The 19,599-nt window shown below is 38.7% G+C and overlaps 1 protein-coding gene across 1 annotated transcript; it reads left to right on the top strand.

Annotated features, from left to right (window-relative positions):
- The first annotated feature begins 1,289 nt into the window (after positions 1-1,289).
- On the top strand, positions 1,290-18,733 carry LOC117782567 (phospholipid-transporting ATPase ABCA1). Its single transcript, XM_034619593.1, has 14 exons — positions 1,290-1,944; positions 10,416-10,837; positions 10,895-11,037; positions 11,122-11,205; positions 11,299-11,439; positions 11,505-11,644; positions 11,699-12,759; positions 12,817-12,937; positions 13,393-13,583; positions 13,635-13,972; positions 14,034-14,692; positions 14,768-16,014; positions 16,407-17,112; positions 17,180-18,733. The coding sequence occupies exons 2-14, from the start codon at positions 10,542-10,544 to the stop codon at positions 18,044-18,046; spliced, it is 5,994 nt and encodes a 1,997-aa protein (XP_034475484.1). The 5' UTR covers positions 1,290-1,944; positions 10,416-10,541; the 3' UTR covers positions 18,047-18,733.
- Positions 18,734-19,599: the final 866 nt, after the last annotated feature.

Below are 19,599 nucleotides of genomic sequence, written 5' to 3'. Positions count from 1 at the left end.
GTTCAATCTGATTTTCTTTAAGTATCAAATCTATGTAACTATGACTAGTTTCTGCATTATCAGAATGTGAGATATATGGATATTACTAAAATAATAGAGAATATAAATAAATTCTATTATTATTAATGATTAATTAATTAATTGATAAACAATAACCCTTCCTTATAAGCTGTATATTGAAATCCCAATATTACCTGACTTAAGCTTGACATTGAGCTATACATCCACTAAAAATAACCATAAAAAAGTACAAAAAAAAATAAAATTAAAAAAAATTTTTGTTAAGAGAAAGAAATCAAAATCAATAACAAGTGGTCCTCCAATATTTAATTTTTTCTCAAAGCTAAAAATGAGTTATAAGTATCTGAGCCCTAGCTAATTATCTTTCCAGTTATAGATCAATAAAAAAATTATCTTTCAACATTTGCCACAAGTTGGTAACGAAACCTAAATACACCAATAATTATTATTATTATAATTGAAAAATTGATTACTTTTGTGGTTTCTTTAGGTTTAATTCAAGGCTAAAGAATTAGTTTTTAACGTTTCTTTTTAAGTCTAAAAAATACTGAGGAATCCAAAAAGGTTATAAAACCATTATTAGATATTTTAGCTGTTAGAATGTTTCAACAGGTAGCACTATTGCTAGGTTTTTCAATTTCAGCTTATATTTTAAAGCCAGAAATTGAAAATTTTAGTTGTTAACTTCGAAATAACTTTTATTATTATTACATGCAGATGCAAATTAACGTTTCAAAAATGATTGTTCCCAAATATTTAAGGATCATTGAATTTTAAGTGATGTCAAATAGATAAGATCGCTTTGAGCTAAAGTATGATCACATAGGGTTCCAATCCATTAAGCTGCAGCGATGGTACAAGGTACGGCTGTGGAGTTTACACGCCTGACTTCACCATGACTTAACAGTTTTCACAACAAGTGAAAAATTGTGTGTATTGGTTGGTATGAAAAGAATAGAAGATGCTTTAATATAGGGTATTAGCCAACATAATAGGAAGTGATGTTGCAATTAAATTCATGCAACGCGTAGACAACATGTTAATTAACTGCGTGCCGTTGACTTTTCTGCGTTTTTTGGCCCAAAACGCTGCACGCAAACCCGCTAACAAGAATACAGTTAGAACAGATCACGGAAGAGCTAAATGCTGCATTCAACCGAAGGGCTGGGCGAGAGTGAGAGAGTGAGAGATAGAGAGGGTGAGGCAAATAAACGACGCTGTCGACGTCGCTGCCGCCGCTGCGGAATTAAATAATTTTCCGTAAGCGCGCTTTGTAAAGCTCAGTTCAATCGCGGCAAGCGTTGTCAACGGACGTCTCTCAAAAGCTTTAGCGCAACTTTCAATTGCAAGTCTTACGACGCAAGCGCAAGCGCAGCAGCGACAGAAACAACAGCAACAACAACAACAACAAAAATATAGAAAGAGCAGCAGCAGAGAAGAGGAAGAAGAGCAAGACGACGCAGCAGCAGCAGCTGAAACAAGAAGTGATCAGATGCAAATGCAGAGCAGCAAAGTAAACAGAGTTGAAGAACAATAAAACAACAACTACAATACTATATAGAAAACCAGAGTGCGTGTGCGTACGTGTGTGAATGTGTAACTCAAATAACAATAACAACAAAGATCACAACAACAATAGTAAAACGCAACGCATTGAAAGTAAAACTTGACGCCCAAAAGCGAAATTACCAATAGCCGAAATACCATTAAAAGCAAACTAAAGAAAAGAAGAAGTCGCTAAAGAAGAAGAAGAGACAGCAAGCAACAACAAGCCCAAGTCGTGGCATAGTTTTTTTTGTTTTGTTTTTTTTTGTTTTTGTTTTGTTTTTTTGTATTTTGTTTTTGTTTCATATTTGTGCAAAGTGCGAAACGAGATTAAAATAAAAACGACGCGTTTGAAGGAAGTGCAACAACTGGGAGGGGGTAAGTAAATACATAAAACATATAATACTTGTTTAATTGACTAACTGACCAACTAACGAACAAACGCACACACCAAAAGTGCAAGTGCAATGTAATTGCAACAAATAACCGAAAATGCATTGAACAAGCTTTGATAAAAAGGTTTTGCGGCACAATCTCAGTGCATGTGTCCTCAGGTCGACAGCTGTTTTAAATCGCTATCGCTTTCATTTACATTTCTGCTTCTTCCTTTTTTTACTTCTTTGCTTAACTTTTAATTATACCCTGTTAATTTGTAGCAATGCCTGTGTTTACGACAGGTGCACTGCTTGCACAAGGTGGTAATGTGACTACAAGCAGTGCAGAAGCTTCTACAAACAGTTGGTCAAGAAATTGTATTGACTAAAGAAAGTATATTGAAATTGATGTTTCTAACAATATTTCAACCAAAAAATGTAATATTTTTTAATTTTATTTATTTTTATTTAAGCACCACAATGCCCAAAAGAATATGTTTTTCAACATATAATTAGGGATTCTGTCAATGCAATTACTACCTGACAGTGCATTGAGTGAGTCAACTTGTTTATAGGGTATCCTCAAGCCGAGCTAGTTGCCTGTTGCTATCTTGGCACGTTGCAGTTGTTATTGTTGTTCGACAATTGTATAGTTGGTTTATTGTCTGTGAAGGGTCTCTTGTCAGAGTTGCTAACAAAGAAACAAAGAAATTGCTCAACAACGACAATGAAAGTGAAAACTAATCGGTAAAAACTAAACTATATATAGACTTAATTAGTATTAACTATATACTATAACTCTAAAGCTTAGTTACTCGTTATATCGAAAACACCATAGCAAATTGCAATAATCCATTTGCAGAATATTAAACTTTAAATATATTCTTAAACCCGCATTTGTATCCCTGGAAGTCATAGTCTAACGGTCAATTATAAAACTTTATTAAAACCTGAAATGCTCAATAAATATTAATGTGTTAGAACAATTTTCTTTATATGTAATTATTATACGAGTATGTCAACTTACTCTAAAATATGTGTTATCAAGTTTTTTCAGCGAGTTTACTGAAAAATTCTTTGGGTTTCGATTTCACAATATATATGTTACTTATTCAGAAATCGAACCTAGTTGTTGGGATTGGAATCACATTCAAGACGAATTCTAGGCGTTGTTTATTTATTGATCCCAAATACGTCACATTTCTTAGTAAAAGTTGTTAATCTAGGCTTTAGTTGAAATTATACTTATAATTAAATATTTATATGTTTGTATTGAAAATCTATATTTCATGAGTATACATATATTGTTTACTATTAAGTGGAACGTCATTCTTATTCAGTTTTATTTAATCATTTTCAATCCTGTGCATAACCTACACATGAGTATGTAAGGTATTATGTTTTGATTAGATTTTCATCATTGATTTAAAAGTATATATATGTTTAGTTTGTTTGTTTAGTTTTTGATTTAATCAGTATTCAAGTAATAGATGGTGCTAAAGTTATTAATATATATTTATCAACTGAGTTCCCAACAGTTTTATCAGTCTATAATTTTTTTTTGCTTGTTTATTTCTCAACTGAATTAAAAAGTATTTACTGTAATTACCTCTAGTATCATATAGATGAACAAACTTTCTTGATCTACTGGGTACTCCAAAGATACCATTTATAATTTATCATAGATATTTAGCTACAACAAATAAAGATGGTAGCTCGGCATTTCCGCGATTTACTCGGCACAAATATTGCTTGATTCTTAATTCCGGATGTTTAGTAAGCTTCAAATATATTAGTCTCTTAGTGCATACATATACATATAAAATCTGTTCACTCATATAAGAGAGAACTACCAGTTTGCGCTATAAACTGACCTTGCAAGTTGCTGACCAGGCTAAAAAGAACATAAAGTGATAAATAATACAGCTCAGCAGCATTTCCTCTGCATTGGGCTTAAACTTTATAAATAAATAAATAAATGCGATATACTTTAAAATAAATGTCGAGTATAAATAGACAACCGTTTTGATTTTATATGGCCAATAGTGAATTGTTACTGTCAACTCATGCTGACTGCTGCAAGAATATGATATGATGGCCAGAACGTTAATCGGATTGTTTATGAAAATATCCGAAATATTCTACATACTGAATATAGAATGACAGTATATATGCATATAGCAAATTCGAAATCATTGCGAGAGTTCAGAGAGTTATACCTGTTTACATACATCGCGTATGACAGACATGTAAATTTAAGTGGGGACAGTAATCAAAATAAAACGCATTATATGAAGCTCGGACTCGTATTACTGCTCGAAATGAAGGGACTTGGGGGAATTGGGCAGTGCAAAGAGACTCGGGGGAAACGGGTTTATTGGATGGCTTACAAATTGACAATGACTACAAACGAGTTTTCTATTTATTAACTTTGATATTTATATTTGATATACTACTGACTTAGTAGGTATACTGCTCCCTATCTCCCGCCTCTCTGTCTGTTGATTTCAATGTGTGAATTTTTTTTTTGCATACGTTGGTTTACTTTTTAGACAAAGACTCATGGCCAAGGTCGTATACGTAATGCATGGATCTATGGATTGAGTGCTAAAAGCACATCTCAGACATTTATAGTCTGGTTGCTTCTTCTTCTTTTAACGCTTTAACTTTATCTGTCGCCTCTTCTTTGATTTTTTCGAGAATAGAACATGCACTTGCAGTTCAAATTGTCACTTAACTTAAAATTTATGAGTTAGTTTAACATTTTAATGACAAATTGTTTTACTAACCCACCGTTTTTAGAGGCGTTCTCAAGGTACTAGTTAAGCCTTTTGTTATCTTAACTATTGCCACATTTTAAGGTCGTTGGCCCTATTTAATAATTGGCACTTAGATAAACTGAATTGTCACGTAGTGTCGTCTTTGAGGCATATCTCCAAGCCAAGTCTTCAGAGATACCAGAAATACTTTCTAGCCGTTGATTCAAGACTAATGTTACATTCTTGTCATATACTGCTGTTTAACAGTGTATAAAGCTGTTGTAACAATTAACGGAAGAATAAAGGAAATCTTCTTCAAAATCCCACAAGTTCCATTAATGATTGAAACTTAAGATTAAAAATTATGATTTTTCGAAAAACACAATCCATTGCTAAATTTGAATGCAAAATGAATTTAGAAGGCAAACCCTGAGTAAACCCCTTTATAGCCAATAGTCCGAATTGGGTTAAGATTTAATTTGAATACAGAAATCTCCCAACTTAACTCCTTAATTTGTGCTGTAACATTTTTCCATATTATCTAAAAATTCTCTAAAATAATGGGTGTAAGCTTGAGTGATTATTGCTATCAATCGTGTTATGGAGCTGAAATGTAATTACATGTACAGTGACTTGGGCCGGAAAAGTAACTGATTGGTATTATGTAAGTAATTGTGGGAGGGCTAGAGTTGGATTGATCATAAAATAGAAGGGAGAACAATTAAGCATGTATTATATTTTAGACAGACTTAGCAACAAATCTAACATTTAACCAGACACTCTTTTTTTTCAACGAGATCCGACACTTCGATTTACTTTGATGATGACTGCGCCCTCTTCACACGGCGAGCTGTCAGGAGAAGGCACGAACTCTTTAAAGATTGTCTTGAAATTAATTTGAATTAATTAAAAGCTCAGCTCGCTGAAAACCGTGAAGAATCCCCTCAAAGCAACCCTGCCAACAGGTTTGACGGATACTTGAAATGTATATCCCGTTTCGCCATAGTTGACTGACATGTGTGTACCCTATAAAAAAAGTGTGGGGACTTACTCAGCTAAGCATTAATTATGACAAATAATTTTGCATTAAAGATAAAAAGTTCTCATAAGATAAGATAATAATTTGGGAAAATTATAGAATTCATAATACTCTCCCTCCATCTGCAGAAAACAATACGATGTTATATTCTAGATTAACTTGAGAACTTCTTATGCTATCATTGTGAAAACTTTGAACTAAGATGTACGTCTGAAATCAAGTATATATACTTTTTAGCTTGCAGAGCATTTGTTCGGCGTTATGTAGAGTTTTTTATTTTAAATATCTTTTGTTTTTGTGTGATTTGTGTTTTAATGCGTTTCGCTTTGCTTCGTGAATGTGCGAGTAGTATTTTAATTAGTCTAAAGGTTGATTTGACTCTAAACTTGAAACTCAAAACTCAAAACTGAAGAAGTAAAAAGAAAGATTCTTAAGTAATTATACATGACGTATTAAAACACACTAAGTCATTTGCACTTGAATAAGCTACTTAGAATAAAACACTTGGTGATTACATGTTCTATTGAATATAAATGTATTTCAAGAACCTTACGATAACCGCAGTGTTTATCGAAATATAACTCGAACTCTGCGACTCTTTTGTCTGATCAAACTTAACGTGCTCCGACTGCCTAATTGGCATGTGCGATCTTTCTCACAGATATAGCCAATAGCAATATGAATACACTGTATATAATATATGTCGATTTTTGCGACGTCTTTCTTCCGCATTCAAAGTGTTGCCGGGAAGGCGTCTGGATGTAAATAATAGACTTACTAATGTGTTAATTATAACTAGCATTTGTTTGTATCTCAATTGTTGGTAGTCTGGCATGTAATTCATTAGCATTGCTTTATTATATATAAGTATGTGATCGGAAACTGGGATATCCTGAAGTAAATATCTTCAATCAACTGGAAAACTGTTGCTACACCTCAGTCGCTAAATCAGTCGAAGATCGTAGCTTTGCTATATAATTGTTATTATAATTAAGCAATTATTGTTACTAACCAATTATTATTGGATGATCTTTGATCAGTTTTGAGAATGATTCATAATAGTTTATTACCGCTTAAATAAAGTATATCTTTAATCTGATCGATATATATAACGACAGTCTGATTTGCCGTTTTATTGTTTTTAAATTGAATCAAAATCTATTTAGATCTATTATAAAGATATCTTCAAAAGAGATTAAATAGTTTATCATGCTTATCACGACCTATGTTACGGTCATTATCGGTCAGCTTGTAAAAAACTTTTCATGCTGAAAATTCCTCAAGTGCCTTGTCAATATCAGTGTCGCTTATCTCAAGAAATGAATCTCAAAACACGAGTCTGATTGATCTGCTGTAACCTTATCAAGTTGACAATTGATAATGGCAAACAGAATAATTGCAACAGAAGATCGTGCATGAATATTGACATAGATTGGGAACAAAAATAAAATGTTGTTATTATAAATTTCATGAGAATATTAATAATTAAACGCAATACGAATACGAGTATACAACTAATTGCAACTAGGGCGATCGCGCTTGATCGATCAACAGATCACTAATATATCAATGAAATGCTTGATTATGTCGTAATGTTATTAGTTAGCTTGTGTCATTTGAATGAGAGCAACATGAACACACACACACACACACACACACACAGGCATGGAAGGTGTATGTGTTGTTGAACTGGTTCATAGATTGCCGACAAGTCAGAAGAAAAACTTGGCCTACTTAGTGTTCGTTGCATTTGCTCTCGGTTTGGCAATTCCCGTGAGTTAAAGTGTTGGGAGTGATCACAGCTGTTTGAGAAATGGTTGTTAACAAAATTCTCATTTGAATAAAATATACAGATCTATTTCAAATTGAACGAAAAACTCATAATTTGATCTTGAACAGATGTGTGAAATAAGTAGATAATAAGACAGAATAGTTCTATCAATAAGGGTGAACTTTTGAAATCATATGTATTTCTAAAAGCTCGATCATTTTAAAATATGTAAGATTAATTGAGCAACAAATTGGAATCAGGAGAAGCTTTAGCATACATATTTACCGTCTAATTTATTAGATAATTATCTAAGATCAGACAAAGTCAATTCAAAATCGATTGATTGGAGGCGTTACCTCCTGTGATCAAAAGAACGTAGAACTGATCATGAAATTGAAGCTTACCTTGTAAGCAATGGCTAATTGTTTAACTGATCATAACTCTTGAGATCTGATGAGCAGCTGTGTGAGCTGTGTTGCGAATAAGTCAAGGAAAAGCCTTGTCAGGGTGTCAATGGCATAGATACACTCGATGAGCGAGTGTATCTCTAACGTCTCGCAATAAAACATATTTCTTTTGTTTAGATTTGCGAGAATTAACTTACCGCACAAGTTAGAACATGACAAGACAAGTTCGAATTAAGACAAATCATGTCTTAATCGAACTTTGAAACGCATTGTAATAGCTTGAGCATTAGGTATAGAGTGTAGAGTATTTGGTTGTCAAACCCCTTTTGGTAAGAGACTAAATGGCAACAAACTTAGAGAGAGAGAGAGAGAGAGAGAGAGAGAGAGACAGAGACAGAGAGGATCAGAAAAAAAAACCCACCCAGTTGGTATCAAAAGTCACAAGTCAAGATTTACATACAAATAAAAAACAGTAGGCATTAACTGGTTTTTATTCTCAGTCAAATATCAATAGACCCTCTGTCATAACTAACAACATCCATCCATACAGCGATTACTCATCTAATGGGCTTATCGTTGGATGAAGGTTCAACTAGCGACTGCATTTATTTATAGATAGAAAGAAAAAAATCGAATTCTAAAACATATTAGGCTTGTCCTTTCTTTTATATATCTCTCAAGTTTTATTTTTTCAACACTCAATATTATTACTCAGCACTCATATCAAAGATGCATAAGAGAAAGGTACACTATTAAAAATTAGATCGGTTTTTAAAATCTAAAAATAATATAATCTTAATTATTAGACTTTTAAAATTAGACAATATTCACATTGTTTTAATATAGTATTATTCCCTTAATGATTTTTTCCACTTTGTTCAATCTTCCTTTCAACCAGCAATCTTAATTTTCTTCCTTTTGAATCCATTTTAATACCCAATACAAACACCATAAATAAAATAGAATTTACAATATTGTATATAAATAAATATACTAGATATCCTTAGCTCTCTGAATTCTCTTCCTTTCGAACTTTAACGATAAATAAACTCAACTTATATGATCGAAAAAATCGCCTTTTCATTAAAAGTTCTGATCAAAATCTTGACTCGCTTATAATATTGCGAAAAAATCAAACAATATGGAATACAATAAATTCTTATTAAAACTTAATGTCACGGATGGTGCAGGAGAATCGAAGAGATTTGGGGGGAATGGCTGGCTAGTTAATCTCTCGAGTCCGCAAACATTGATGGAAGTATTTAAGATTCAAGGTAAACAGCCAGCTGATCATTCATCGCTCACGGAATTAGCGGTTATGAATTTAAAGTTAAGGAAAGTCAACAAAGGCGCTCTGGCCAATAAGCCAGGTTTACAGAGCCAGTCTCGATGATGATGACGATGGCGACGACGACTATGACGACTAGTATTCCCACAGTCATGACAAAGTGGTGATAAAACATTCCAACATAAAACATAAACAACAGACAACATATCATCTCAGGGTTCTCACACGTCACGCGTAATTATCGCAAATACTTGAGAATCTATTAACGCCTGCTTTTCGCTTTGGCCAACGATTTAGGCCCGACCTACATAGTCTGCCAATTGCAACAGGGGCGCTGCGAGGTAATAAATGGGCCCAAAGTGGGTCTATGTATTTCGAAAGCGTATTTAGTGAGGCAATTAATTCTTTCTCTAAATTAAAAATATAACTAAACTTTCTCTTATAAAATGTATATACCCTATAATAGCAAATTGCGAGTTGTTAGGCTTGTTCACTGTGCGACAGTTGCTATCAAGATGTCATATGACATAACTGAACAGCAACTGCATTCAATATATGTATATTCAATATACATATGTTATGTTTGCAAACCTGTTTGCTGGCATTTTGCCAAAAAATCTGTGCTGAAAAAATGTTAGATACCCTGTAAGCAGATGCGAAATATATTAAATACAAGTCTTCATTTGCCTAGACTTTAGCAAACCATTTCTTCAATCCGTTTGTTGTTATTATAAAATCATTGGGAATTTACTAGAATATAGTTTAAAGTATATTTAAAATATATTCAATTTTAAGGAAAAAAAAAAAATTGTTCCTTATTTCTTAGAAACGACCTGGCTCTTTACATATGTTATAACCTTCACGCATTTGAACAGGGTATCCATAAATGTTGCATTTCTAGGCGTTTTGCTTCTCACGCTTCTCTCCTCGTTTCTCCCTTTAATTACAACAAAATATGCTTGAAAATCTTATAACATTCAAAGATTAAGATTAGATGAAAGCAAAAGTCTATTTCTGTATCATTTTCAAATTCATCATCAGCTTCCCATTCATTTATACTCAACATAACCTCAACCTGAGGAGTATCTCTAATACTTTATTGTTATCTGACCTCAGATTTAATATAAATGAATTTTACTCTAAATAAAATCCTCTGCTTTCTTTATAGTAATCTTAACCTTACAATAAACCTATTTTCGTTTAATTTGCAGAGAATCTACAGCAACAAAATGTGTTAATAATTAGCTAAATCATTATATCGATTTAAAAGTAAGTCGTGATCGGTTGATTGCAGTTTGTTGGATTGGATTAAGCAGCTGCAGATTTCGACGATTACAATGTCCTTTGCCAGGAGTGAGGTTAGGTCATTACTGCGGAAAGATCTGCTTGTGCGATGGCGTCAAAAGGGTTTAACCCTCACGCTATTCGCTTGGCCCGTAGTGATCTTCATGCTGCTCTACATTATACGTCTCAAATATGGCTCGGAAGAGATGGAGGCGTGCCAGTTTCCCACTCGTCTGCTGCCTACAAAGAATCAGGTAGTGCCTGGCGCCTTTTCCTATATCTGTAGCATAGAGAACAAGTGCCTAAAGACGGAACCCTATGAGGAGTACTCCAAATGGAAGGAGGCACCGTAAGCTTCAAGCGAACTATCTTTTAGTGACATTTATTAGATCCTTGTCCTTTTCAGCTTGCATTCTGTTATTGAAATCATAAATATTTTTGTAACGGATGATAGACTGTACAATGCAGTCATCGAACTTCCTGAGAAGGCGAACTTTATAAGCGCTGTGACAGCGCTGGTGACGAGTAACCATCTTGATCTCATACGTAGTGAGTAATCCTTTAGCGGGTTAAAGATAGTAAGGTATTTTCTCCAATTAAACTAGCTAATAACTGTCTTTAACTCTTTTACAGGCAACATAAGTGAAATTGTTTCATTAGTGCCACAAATCGAGCGGCTCATGAATTACAGTTTTGATATTACGAAACTGTTTTCCAGTAAGTCGACAGCCCTACTTTCCCAACTTGAGCTGGCGTTTTATCCTCCACTCTTTCTCTCTCTCTCTCTTTTTTTCCTTGCCCACTTTGTAGATCGGGAGACCTTCGTTAAATTTGGTGTTCTCCTATGTGGTCATCCGTTTCCTAGCACGGATAGCATACCCCTGGTTAATGACATTCTCTACTCGGAGGACTTTAGCGAGGTGAACGATGATGAGCTTAAGGCTATGCCAAGTAAGTGGTCGAGGGAGATCTTACCAATAAGAATTAACTGAGTTAATCTCGACTGCATTCCCCAGCCAAGTACTGCAAGCGTTTGTATCTGGATGTAACATCGACAAACCAGGGCAAGCTCACCTGGAACTTTATCAAGCCGATTATTCAAGGCAAGATCCTTTATACACCGCCAAATGCGGATACGGAGAGCATTGTCAAGTTTGTAAGATCTGTGTAAATGGAATCCTAAGAATGAAACTAACTAACTCTCCATTAGACCAATGGTACCTTTGAGGAGCTGGAACGTATGAAGAAGCTGGCGAACGCCTCTGCCGCCATCTTAAATAAGTTGCATACGAATGCCACCTTCCAGGATGCCTTTGAGAGCCTACTGAAGTTGGCGCGATCGCAGTTGGTAAAGAGACTGGTGGGGGATGACTTTGACATTGAAGAGATCGAGAGGATGATGAATTATTTGAGAACCAATGAGCTCATTCATAACATACTTAACACAATTAGCGATCTTCTCGAATGCCTCTCTGTGGATCGCTTTGAGCCAGTGGAAAGTGTGGATCAGCTGCATCATCGTGCCTACGAACTGAATCAGGAACGCCTCTTTCTGGCTGCTTTGAACTTTGAGAATGTCACGGGCAAGCAGATCAGCTACAAGATTCACATGGACACAGACAACACGCAGCCGACGTTTGAAAATAAGAATCGATTCTGGTTTCCGGGTCCCGCGGCCAGCATGCTAGTAGATCTAAAGTATCATCGGGGATTCGTCCAGCTCAAGCAGATGGTCGACTTGGGTATCATCAAGCATAAGCGCCAGGAACTGGGTCCTATTGAGGAGCCCGAGAAAGATACTTCCACACGTCCTCTTATACAAGTTCAAAGCGTGGACGATGACCTCTTTAATGATGATGACGACGATTTTGATTTCAATCTGGACAGCAGTGTCGAGCAGGCTGATTCGCAAACAACAACGCTTCCATCGCTGTCAGATGATTCGGAGACAACAACACTCCAGGAACAGGAGGAAGAGACAACTACGGACCAGGTGGAGCTTGGCACCACCATTAAACCGGACTTCACTTTCCTCTCCGATAGCGATGTTTTGGATGAACGGGGAGAACGTGTGCGGCGTGAGGATCTTCTAGAGACTTTCAACTTTGCCGATCAGCATGAAGCTGGAGGTCGCGTTAAGCGGGCGGGTCTCCTGGATTTGCTTAGTAGCTTTGGTGGCGACTCTTCCGATTCGAAAACTCCCAAATTCGCTGTTGACGACATGCAATTTTACACTAAACAATTTCCCTATCCCGCCTATACCAGTGATGAGTGAGTCCGGCTGTTGAAAATCTATTTAGCCACTTTATTGATTAACCAACCTTGCAGTTTCAAGCGAGGACTCTATCTGGCTCAAGGCGTACAAGTAGCCTACTGCCTAGGACTGGTCGTTGTTGTCGCCATTTGCGTAAGGGAGCGTATTTGGATGCGGGAGAGCCGAAATAGTATGGTAAGTAGAAGGCAATCACTGATCTCAGTAAAAGAAGAAACATTCATCAACTTAATCTCTAATCTTTTATTGAGCAAAGGAAACTCGCTGAACTAAATCTCTGATCTTCCTTCTTCTCTATGAACATCCTGAATGTGATCCCTGATCTCCCGATTCTGTATTGATCGAAAAAGACTGTCTCAACTCAATTTTCGATACCCTATTATTTAACTGTTTGATCCTGATCAACGGCTACTCAAAAGAAACTCTCTCAAGTAAAGTTCAGATCTCAACTGATCATCTAAACCTCCTTTAGATGATCCTCGATTTAATAATAAAGCATTGAGTTATTTCTAAACTCAATTGCAGATTTTATAAGCATTAAAATCCTTTATCTTGATCGAGTACTGATCACAAAGAAAATTTCCTAAAGACATCTTCCAATGTGTAACACAACTTAATTATGGATCTTTTAGCTAATGCGATCCATGGGCTTGCGGTCTCACTCGGAACTGATTGCCTGGGCTCTCGTTAGTTTTCTGGAACTCTGTGCAATCTTTGTGCTAATCAGTCTTGTGCTCTACTCCGGCGGTATTTTAGCCTATACCAACTGGTTCTTCATGATGTTCTACTGTCTAGTCTTTGGCGCGTGTCTTATATCATTTTGGTATGCATTTGTAAATATTGTTTCGACTCTTTAATAAGTCCCCTGTTGTAGCTACATGTGCTCCAACTTCTTTGTATCCGCGAATATTGGAGCAGTTGCTGCAGCATTGCTGTTCTTCATCACACTCTGTCCGTACATCATTGTGCTGCTGTTCGACGCGAAGCTGAATTTGCTGGAGACTGTCTTGGTGGATCTTTCCCTTACGACAGCCTTTGCCAAGGGCTGGAGCGAGCTGATGCGCATGGAGTTGCAGGAGCAGGGACTGGGCCTTAATCATCTCCTCGAGATGGGTCCTGCACGCAGCGAATGCGCCCTGGCGTTGCTCATGTTTGTCGTCGACATTTTAATATATGCGGCAATTGGATATAGCTATCAGCGCTATAAGAAAAGTAAGTCTTGCGGTGTTTATTCAGTTAACATCAATTGCATTTTCATTCTGTTATCCCTTAGATAACTACAGCTTTGTCAGGGTATCTCGGGCGCAACTGGACGCCAAATTGGGCGCTTCACTCAGCAGCGTGACGAAGATGTATGGCAGTAAGTATGCCGTATCGAATCTGAGCTTGGACTTTGCACGCAACCAGGTGAGCTGTCTCCTGGGCAGAAATGGTGCTGGCAAGAGCACGCTGATCAAGCTCCTAACTGGCCAGACGGTGCAGACAACGGGTCAGGTGTTGATCGCCGGCGAACACGTGGGTGTCTGTTGGCAGGATAATATTCTCATACCCAAGCTGACGGCACGCGAGCATCTGGAGTTGTACGCGCAGCTGAAGCTCGAGGCGGCCAGTCAGGACGGCGGGGAGCAGCTGGTGACAGCTGATCAGGAAGTTCGACGGACTCTTAAGAGCTTGAACTTTGGCAAATATGAGAACTACTTTGCCTATCAGCTTTCCGGGGGCTATCAGCGACGTCTCTGTGTGGCGATCGCATTCATTGCCTCGCCGAGTGTTGTCATCCTGGACGAACCCTGCAATGGGGTTGATGCCAAGGCGAGGAAGGACATCTGGCAGCTGATTGAACAGCTGCAACAGGGACGTGCTGTCATCTTTGCCACACATTTCCTCGACGAGGCAATGTATCTCAGCGATGCGCTCTTCATCATGCGAAACGTAAGATCATAAACTTCTCTCTCTCTCTCTCCTCTTTTTACATTCTCTCTAAGATCGAGTTGCTTCTCTCCTTAGGGTCGCATTGTGGCCCAGCACAGTCGGGACTCGCTACAGCGTCTCTGCACGTCGGACTACAGCATCGAGCTGCGCTGCATGGATGCAAATGTTTCGGCTACGATTGTGCAGCAGGCCAAGGAGCTGCTGAGGGAGAGTCATGTGCTGCCTGGCAGGAAGCCACAACAGCTGATCATAACCGGCAGCTATGCTCAGAATCTAAACCAGAATACGGTACAGTTCCTCGAGCAACTGCAGGCTCTGGAGACGGCAGGCAACATCTCCGAACTGTCCCTGAACAGCAGTTCCAGTTTGGAGCAGGAGTTCGAGCAGTTGAATCGTAACAATGATCAGCTCAACCAATATGTTGGGGTAACCACTTGCAATATTGTAACGGGTCCTGGGGATGTGACGGAGAAACCGCCGGGGTGTTGGACACAGTTCATGCTCTTGCTGGGAAAACGACGTCGTCATCTGTGTCGCAATTATCGCCTTCTGCTCTATGTGCTTCTGCTGCCAGCAATCTTTGAGCTGTGCGCAATGTGGTTCATCAGCTATCGCCTGGAGGATGACTTTGATACGGTGCTGCCCCTTAGTCGATCCCTTTATCCACACACCACGCAGCTGCTCAGTCGGGAGCGACTCACGAAGTTTGGGGAACCGCTCTATGAGAATCTCCATTCGGATTGTAGCACGGATTTCGAGTGTAACGAGTTCACCAACTCCAGGCAGGCCTTCTACTGGGTACTCAATAGTCTAGACGAGTATCGAGGTCGTCGCTATGGGGGTTACTCCCTGAATGGCACCGGTGCCACTGTCTGGTACAACAACAAGGGTTACCACTCAATGGTCGCCTGGCTTAATGACCTCAACGTTCAGCTACTGCGGACTACTCTCAACAGCACGGACTTTGATATTCACGCCTTCAATGAACCATGGAAGCTTGGCTTTTCCGAGCTGAGCACCAGCTCAGTGCTCCGTCAGGCCGGTGATTCCTGCATGGTCTTTATCCTGCTTATCGCATTCGGTTTGGTCGTCGCTGCTGGCTCAGTTTATCTAGTCAATGAACGCATTCATGGTGAGAAGTTGCAGCAGCGTCTTAGTGGTGTCAGTGCCGTCACCTACTGGCTGGTTGCCTTCCTTTGGGATTACCTTATTATGGTACTCGCGCTGATCGTCTGTCTGGCTATTGTCCTCGTCTTTAACATGCCAGTCTTTGTCGATCGACAGCAGTTGGCGGGCATTGTGGCGCTCTCTCTGATGTTCAGGTAAGCAATACTTTCCATTCGACCTAAGCTAACCCACCTATAAATTTAAATTACAATCTACCTTTCTGTGTGCTTATTGTTTTTATAAAACAATCTATCCTCGATCTTCATATTGATCTACTTTTTAGTCTTCATGCTTAACGATTCCTTGATCTACTCTTCGATCTCTTGGTCGACTTTGATGTATCTTTTGATTGACCAATAAATCTACCACTCGATAAATCAATCGATCCATCCCTCGATGTACTTATCGTTTTTCCCTTGGACTTATCGATCGATCTTTCTACAGTTCGAACCACTCCTCAATCTTATCAGTCTACGCCTTAAGTCTTCCTATCAATTAACCCAACTTTCGACATATTTAAATCCGTGTCATTCCATTTTTTCTATAGCTTTGCCTGCGTTCCGGCCGTGCATGTAGCGGAGAAGATCTTCAGCGACTCGAGCATCGCCATTGTGTCCATATTTTGTGCAAACATCATCATTCCATTGGTTACCATGGGCATTGTGCTGATTCTGGGCGTTGTGGGCGAGGGCAGCACTTGGGACAGTTGGCGACATGGGTTAAACAGTGCGTTCCTCGTCTTTCCGCAGCATGCGCTAGGCGATGGTCTGCTGGAGCTGTGCAAGAACTATATGGTTGCTAAAGTCTTTAAGCGGTATGACATTGATTCGTATAAGCATCCGCTGGCAAGTGATCTCCTCCAGCGTCACTTTACCGCTTTGGCTGTGCTTGGTATTGCCGGTCTTCTGCTCAACGTGTTGATCGAGTGTCAACTGGTGACGCGCTTCTGGCAACACATGACCCGACTCCTCGACTGTCAGTATCGTCGGGAGTTGCGCAAGCTCGGACAGCTCAAGTTGGTCAATATACAGAGCATCTTCAAGAGCTGTGTGGGAGCTAATGAGGCATTAAGGGTGGACAATCTGTGGCACGCCTATCGACGTGGACGCTACGCCGTGAAGCATGTCCACTTTGGTGTCCAGCATGGCGAATGCTTTGGACTTTTGGGCAAGAACGGAGCTGGCAAATCGACGATATTCAAGCTACTTACTCGCCAACTGTTGCCCAACATGGGACACATTTATTTCGAGCATGTAAGCTGCAACTTGTGGCATGTGGTCTACCTTCGGATACCCTGTAACTTTACTTTTCATTCCACAGCCCAGTTTGTCGTATTGCCCGCAGACGAACCCCTTGGATCCCCTGTTGACCGTCTCCGAGTGCATTCAGTTGTATGGTCAACTGCGTGGCATTAAGCAGCTGGAGGATCTGCTGGAACGCATACTGGACACATACGAGCTACGCAGCTATCGGGATGTCCAGGTGAAGAAACTGAGTGGAGGAAATCGCCGCAAGTTGACCGTGGCCATCACCTGTTGTGGCTACACTCCCACTGTCCTGATGGATGAGCCGACCAGCGACATGGATCCGGTAACACGTTCCTTTATCTATCGCACCATCGAACAGCTGCTGGCGGCACGTCGAGCTGTCCTGTTGACTTCGCATTCCATTTCGGAAATTGAGCATTTGTGCCAGCATGTGGCCGTGCTCAAGGATGGCCAGATCGTGGCCAGCAATAGTCCAGCCCAGCTGAAGGCCCAACATGGTGGCTATTATGCCATCAGCTGCTTCTGTGCCCCCATTCAACAAGCGGAGTTGGCCAAAATGTTGCCACTACGTTTGCCTGGAGCAATGGATCTGCAGCATTATTCGCATAGCTTGCGTTTTCTGGTCAAGATTCGACAAGGTGGCTCCTCTGCGGAGGAAAGCGGCAAGCTACCAACGCTTGCCCAGCTCTTTGATGTCGTCCGGGAGATGGCCGGCAGCTTAGAGTTGCCCTCGCACTTTGCCATCAGTCGCTGCCGCTTCGAGACGGTCTTCGAGCGCATCCTCGACAGCTGTGAAGCGACATCAACCACGACAGTCACGGCAAATGGCAACTCTGACTATCCCAGCAAATCGGCGGCAGTCAGCGGCTCCTTGGAGACTGGCTATGTGCATAACGGTTACGAGGAGACAACCACCTAACTTTCACTTTCACTCTTCCTCAAAAAAAAGCAAAAAAAATAGAGGGTATAGAAATTGGTCCAAGTTAGTTTTATTGTATGTTTTCTGTATAGACGAGTTATGTTTTTTGTGATAAGTTAGGACGCTCCATGACAGTGATAAGTTTACGACAATGTCTCTTTTAATTTCCCATTATTTAATTTGTTGGGCTGTTCTGGTAGCTGTAATCTCCAATTTCAGGTTTGTTCGGGCACCTTTTTTAATTGTTAGACGAATTTAGAGCTTTAAACGTTGTGTAATATATAATTATTTTATGGTAAAGCCTCACTTATCGTATCCTATAATATCCGGGTCTATATTCTATCATATCTTAAGTACATACGTCTTCAACTCGACGCCGGCGAGTGCAATGCAAGCGTTTTAGCTTAGAAATGGATGTACTAGGGTACTATTTAGAGGCCCCCTAATGATACAAGTACTTATATCTAGTAGAATACAAATATCTAAACATTTACCTATATCTAAATATAAAGGCAATAAAAGCACAAAAAGAGTTCATCGTTCTTTAGAGGAACATCTTTTTTTGTCAGCGGGCTGAATGCATTTTTTTTAAATATTGATTATCGAATATCAAACAAACAAATGTACGCGTATGATAATCGTTCGTTAATAATAAAGTGACAAATTTTGTTGTAACTATGTACAATATATATAATTTATGTTTGAAATGTTTTTAATTATATCCGATTCAGTCAAAAGGCGATTTCTATATAGCACATCTACATATGTCATATATATTTAATTATTATTTTCTCAACTAAGATAATTTAGTAAACACTTTAAACGAGACATAAAGATACACTAAGAGGAAGAATTAGATAGAGTGGAAATAAGGAAAAAAAAAAGAAAAAATTAATAAGTTAATGAATTGTAGAAGCAAAAAGTTTGCATACCGAATTTTCATATTTAATGAAGCGGTTGAAAACGCCAGAAAACCGAGTGCTCACTTTTGGCTGGTCTATAGAAAAATGTAATTATACCAAATGGTGTAACATTAACTAAACGTGCTCTGAAAGCCGAACTACAAGTTTAGTGTTGCCAACTTTTAGGAGCCACAAAAAATGGCTAATCTCATTCAGTTCGGTATTTAGCCGAAAAAAGGCCAAATTTATAAACGGAATCATTTAAATGTTGTATTGCTATTTAGCAGTAAAATGGAAAAATTTGACTGAAATAAATTACATTGGTAACGCAGCTGCAGCAGTATCTGTCTCTCTGTCTCTCTCTCTCGCCCAATCCCATTTTTATTATTCTAGCCAAAATTGTTAACCCCTAGGTGTCATCCCTCTTATGCATTGCGTTTGCAAGTGTGTGTGTGTGGTATTTATATAAAAGCTTTTGAAGTTTTGCGATTCTATTGTAGGTCCAAAATGTTGGCTTGTGATTGGCCTGAGGATCGTTCGAGTGGGCGGAGGGATGAAAGGTGTGTTGAGATGGCGGGGTTCATGAAATGAAATGAATCCTTTGGCAAAAGCGCTTTGTATATTTTTCGAATTTACACTTTGGGAGGTGAG

The sequence above is a fragment of the Drosophila innubila genome, chromosome X (assembly GCF_004354385.1).
Source record: "Drosophila innubila isolate TH190305 chromosome X, UK_Dinn_1.0, whole genome shotgun sequence".
Classification (NCBI taxonomy): Eukaryota; Metazoa; Arthropoda; class Insecta; order Diptera; family Drosophilidae; genus Drosophila; species Drosophila innubila.
This window is presented reverse-complemented; position numbering and strand designations above follow the sequence as displayed.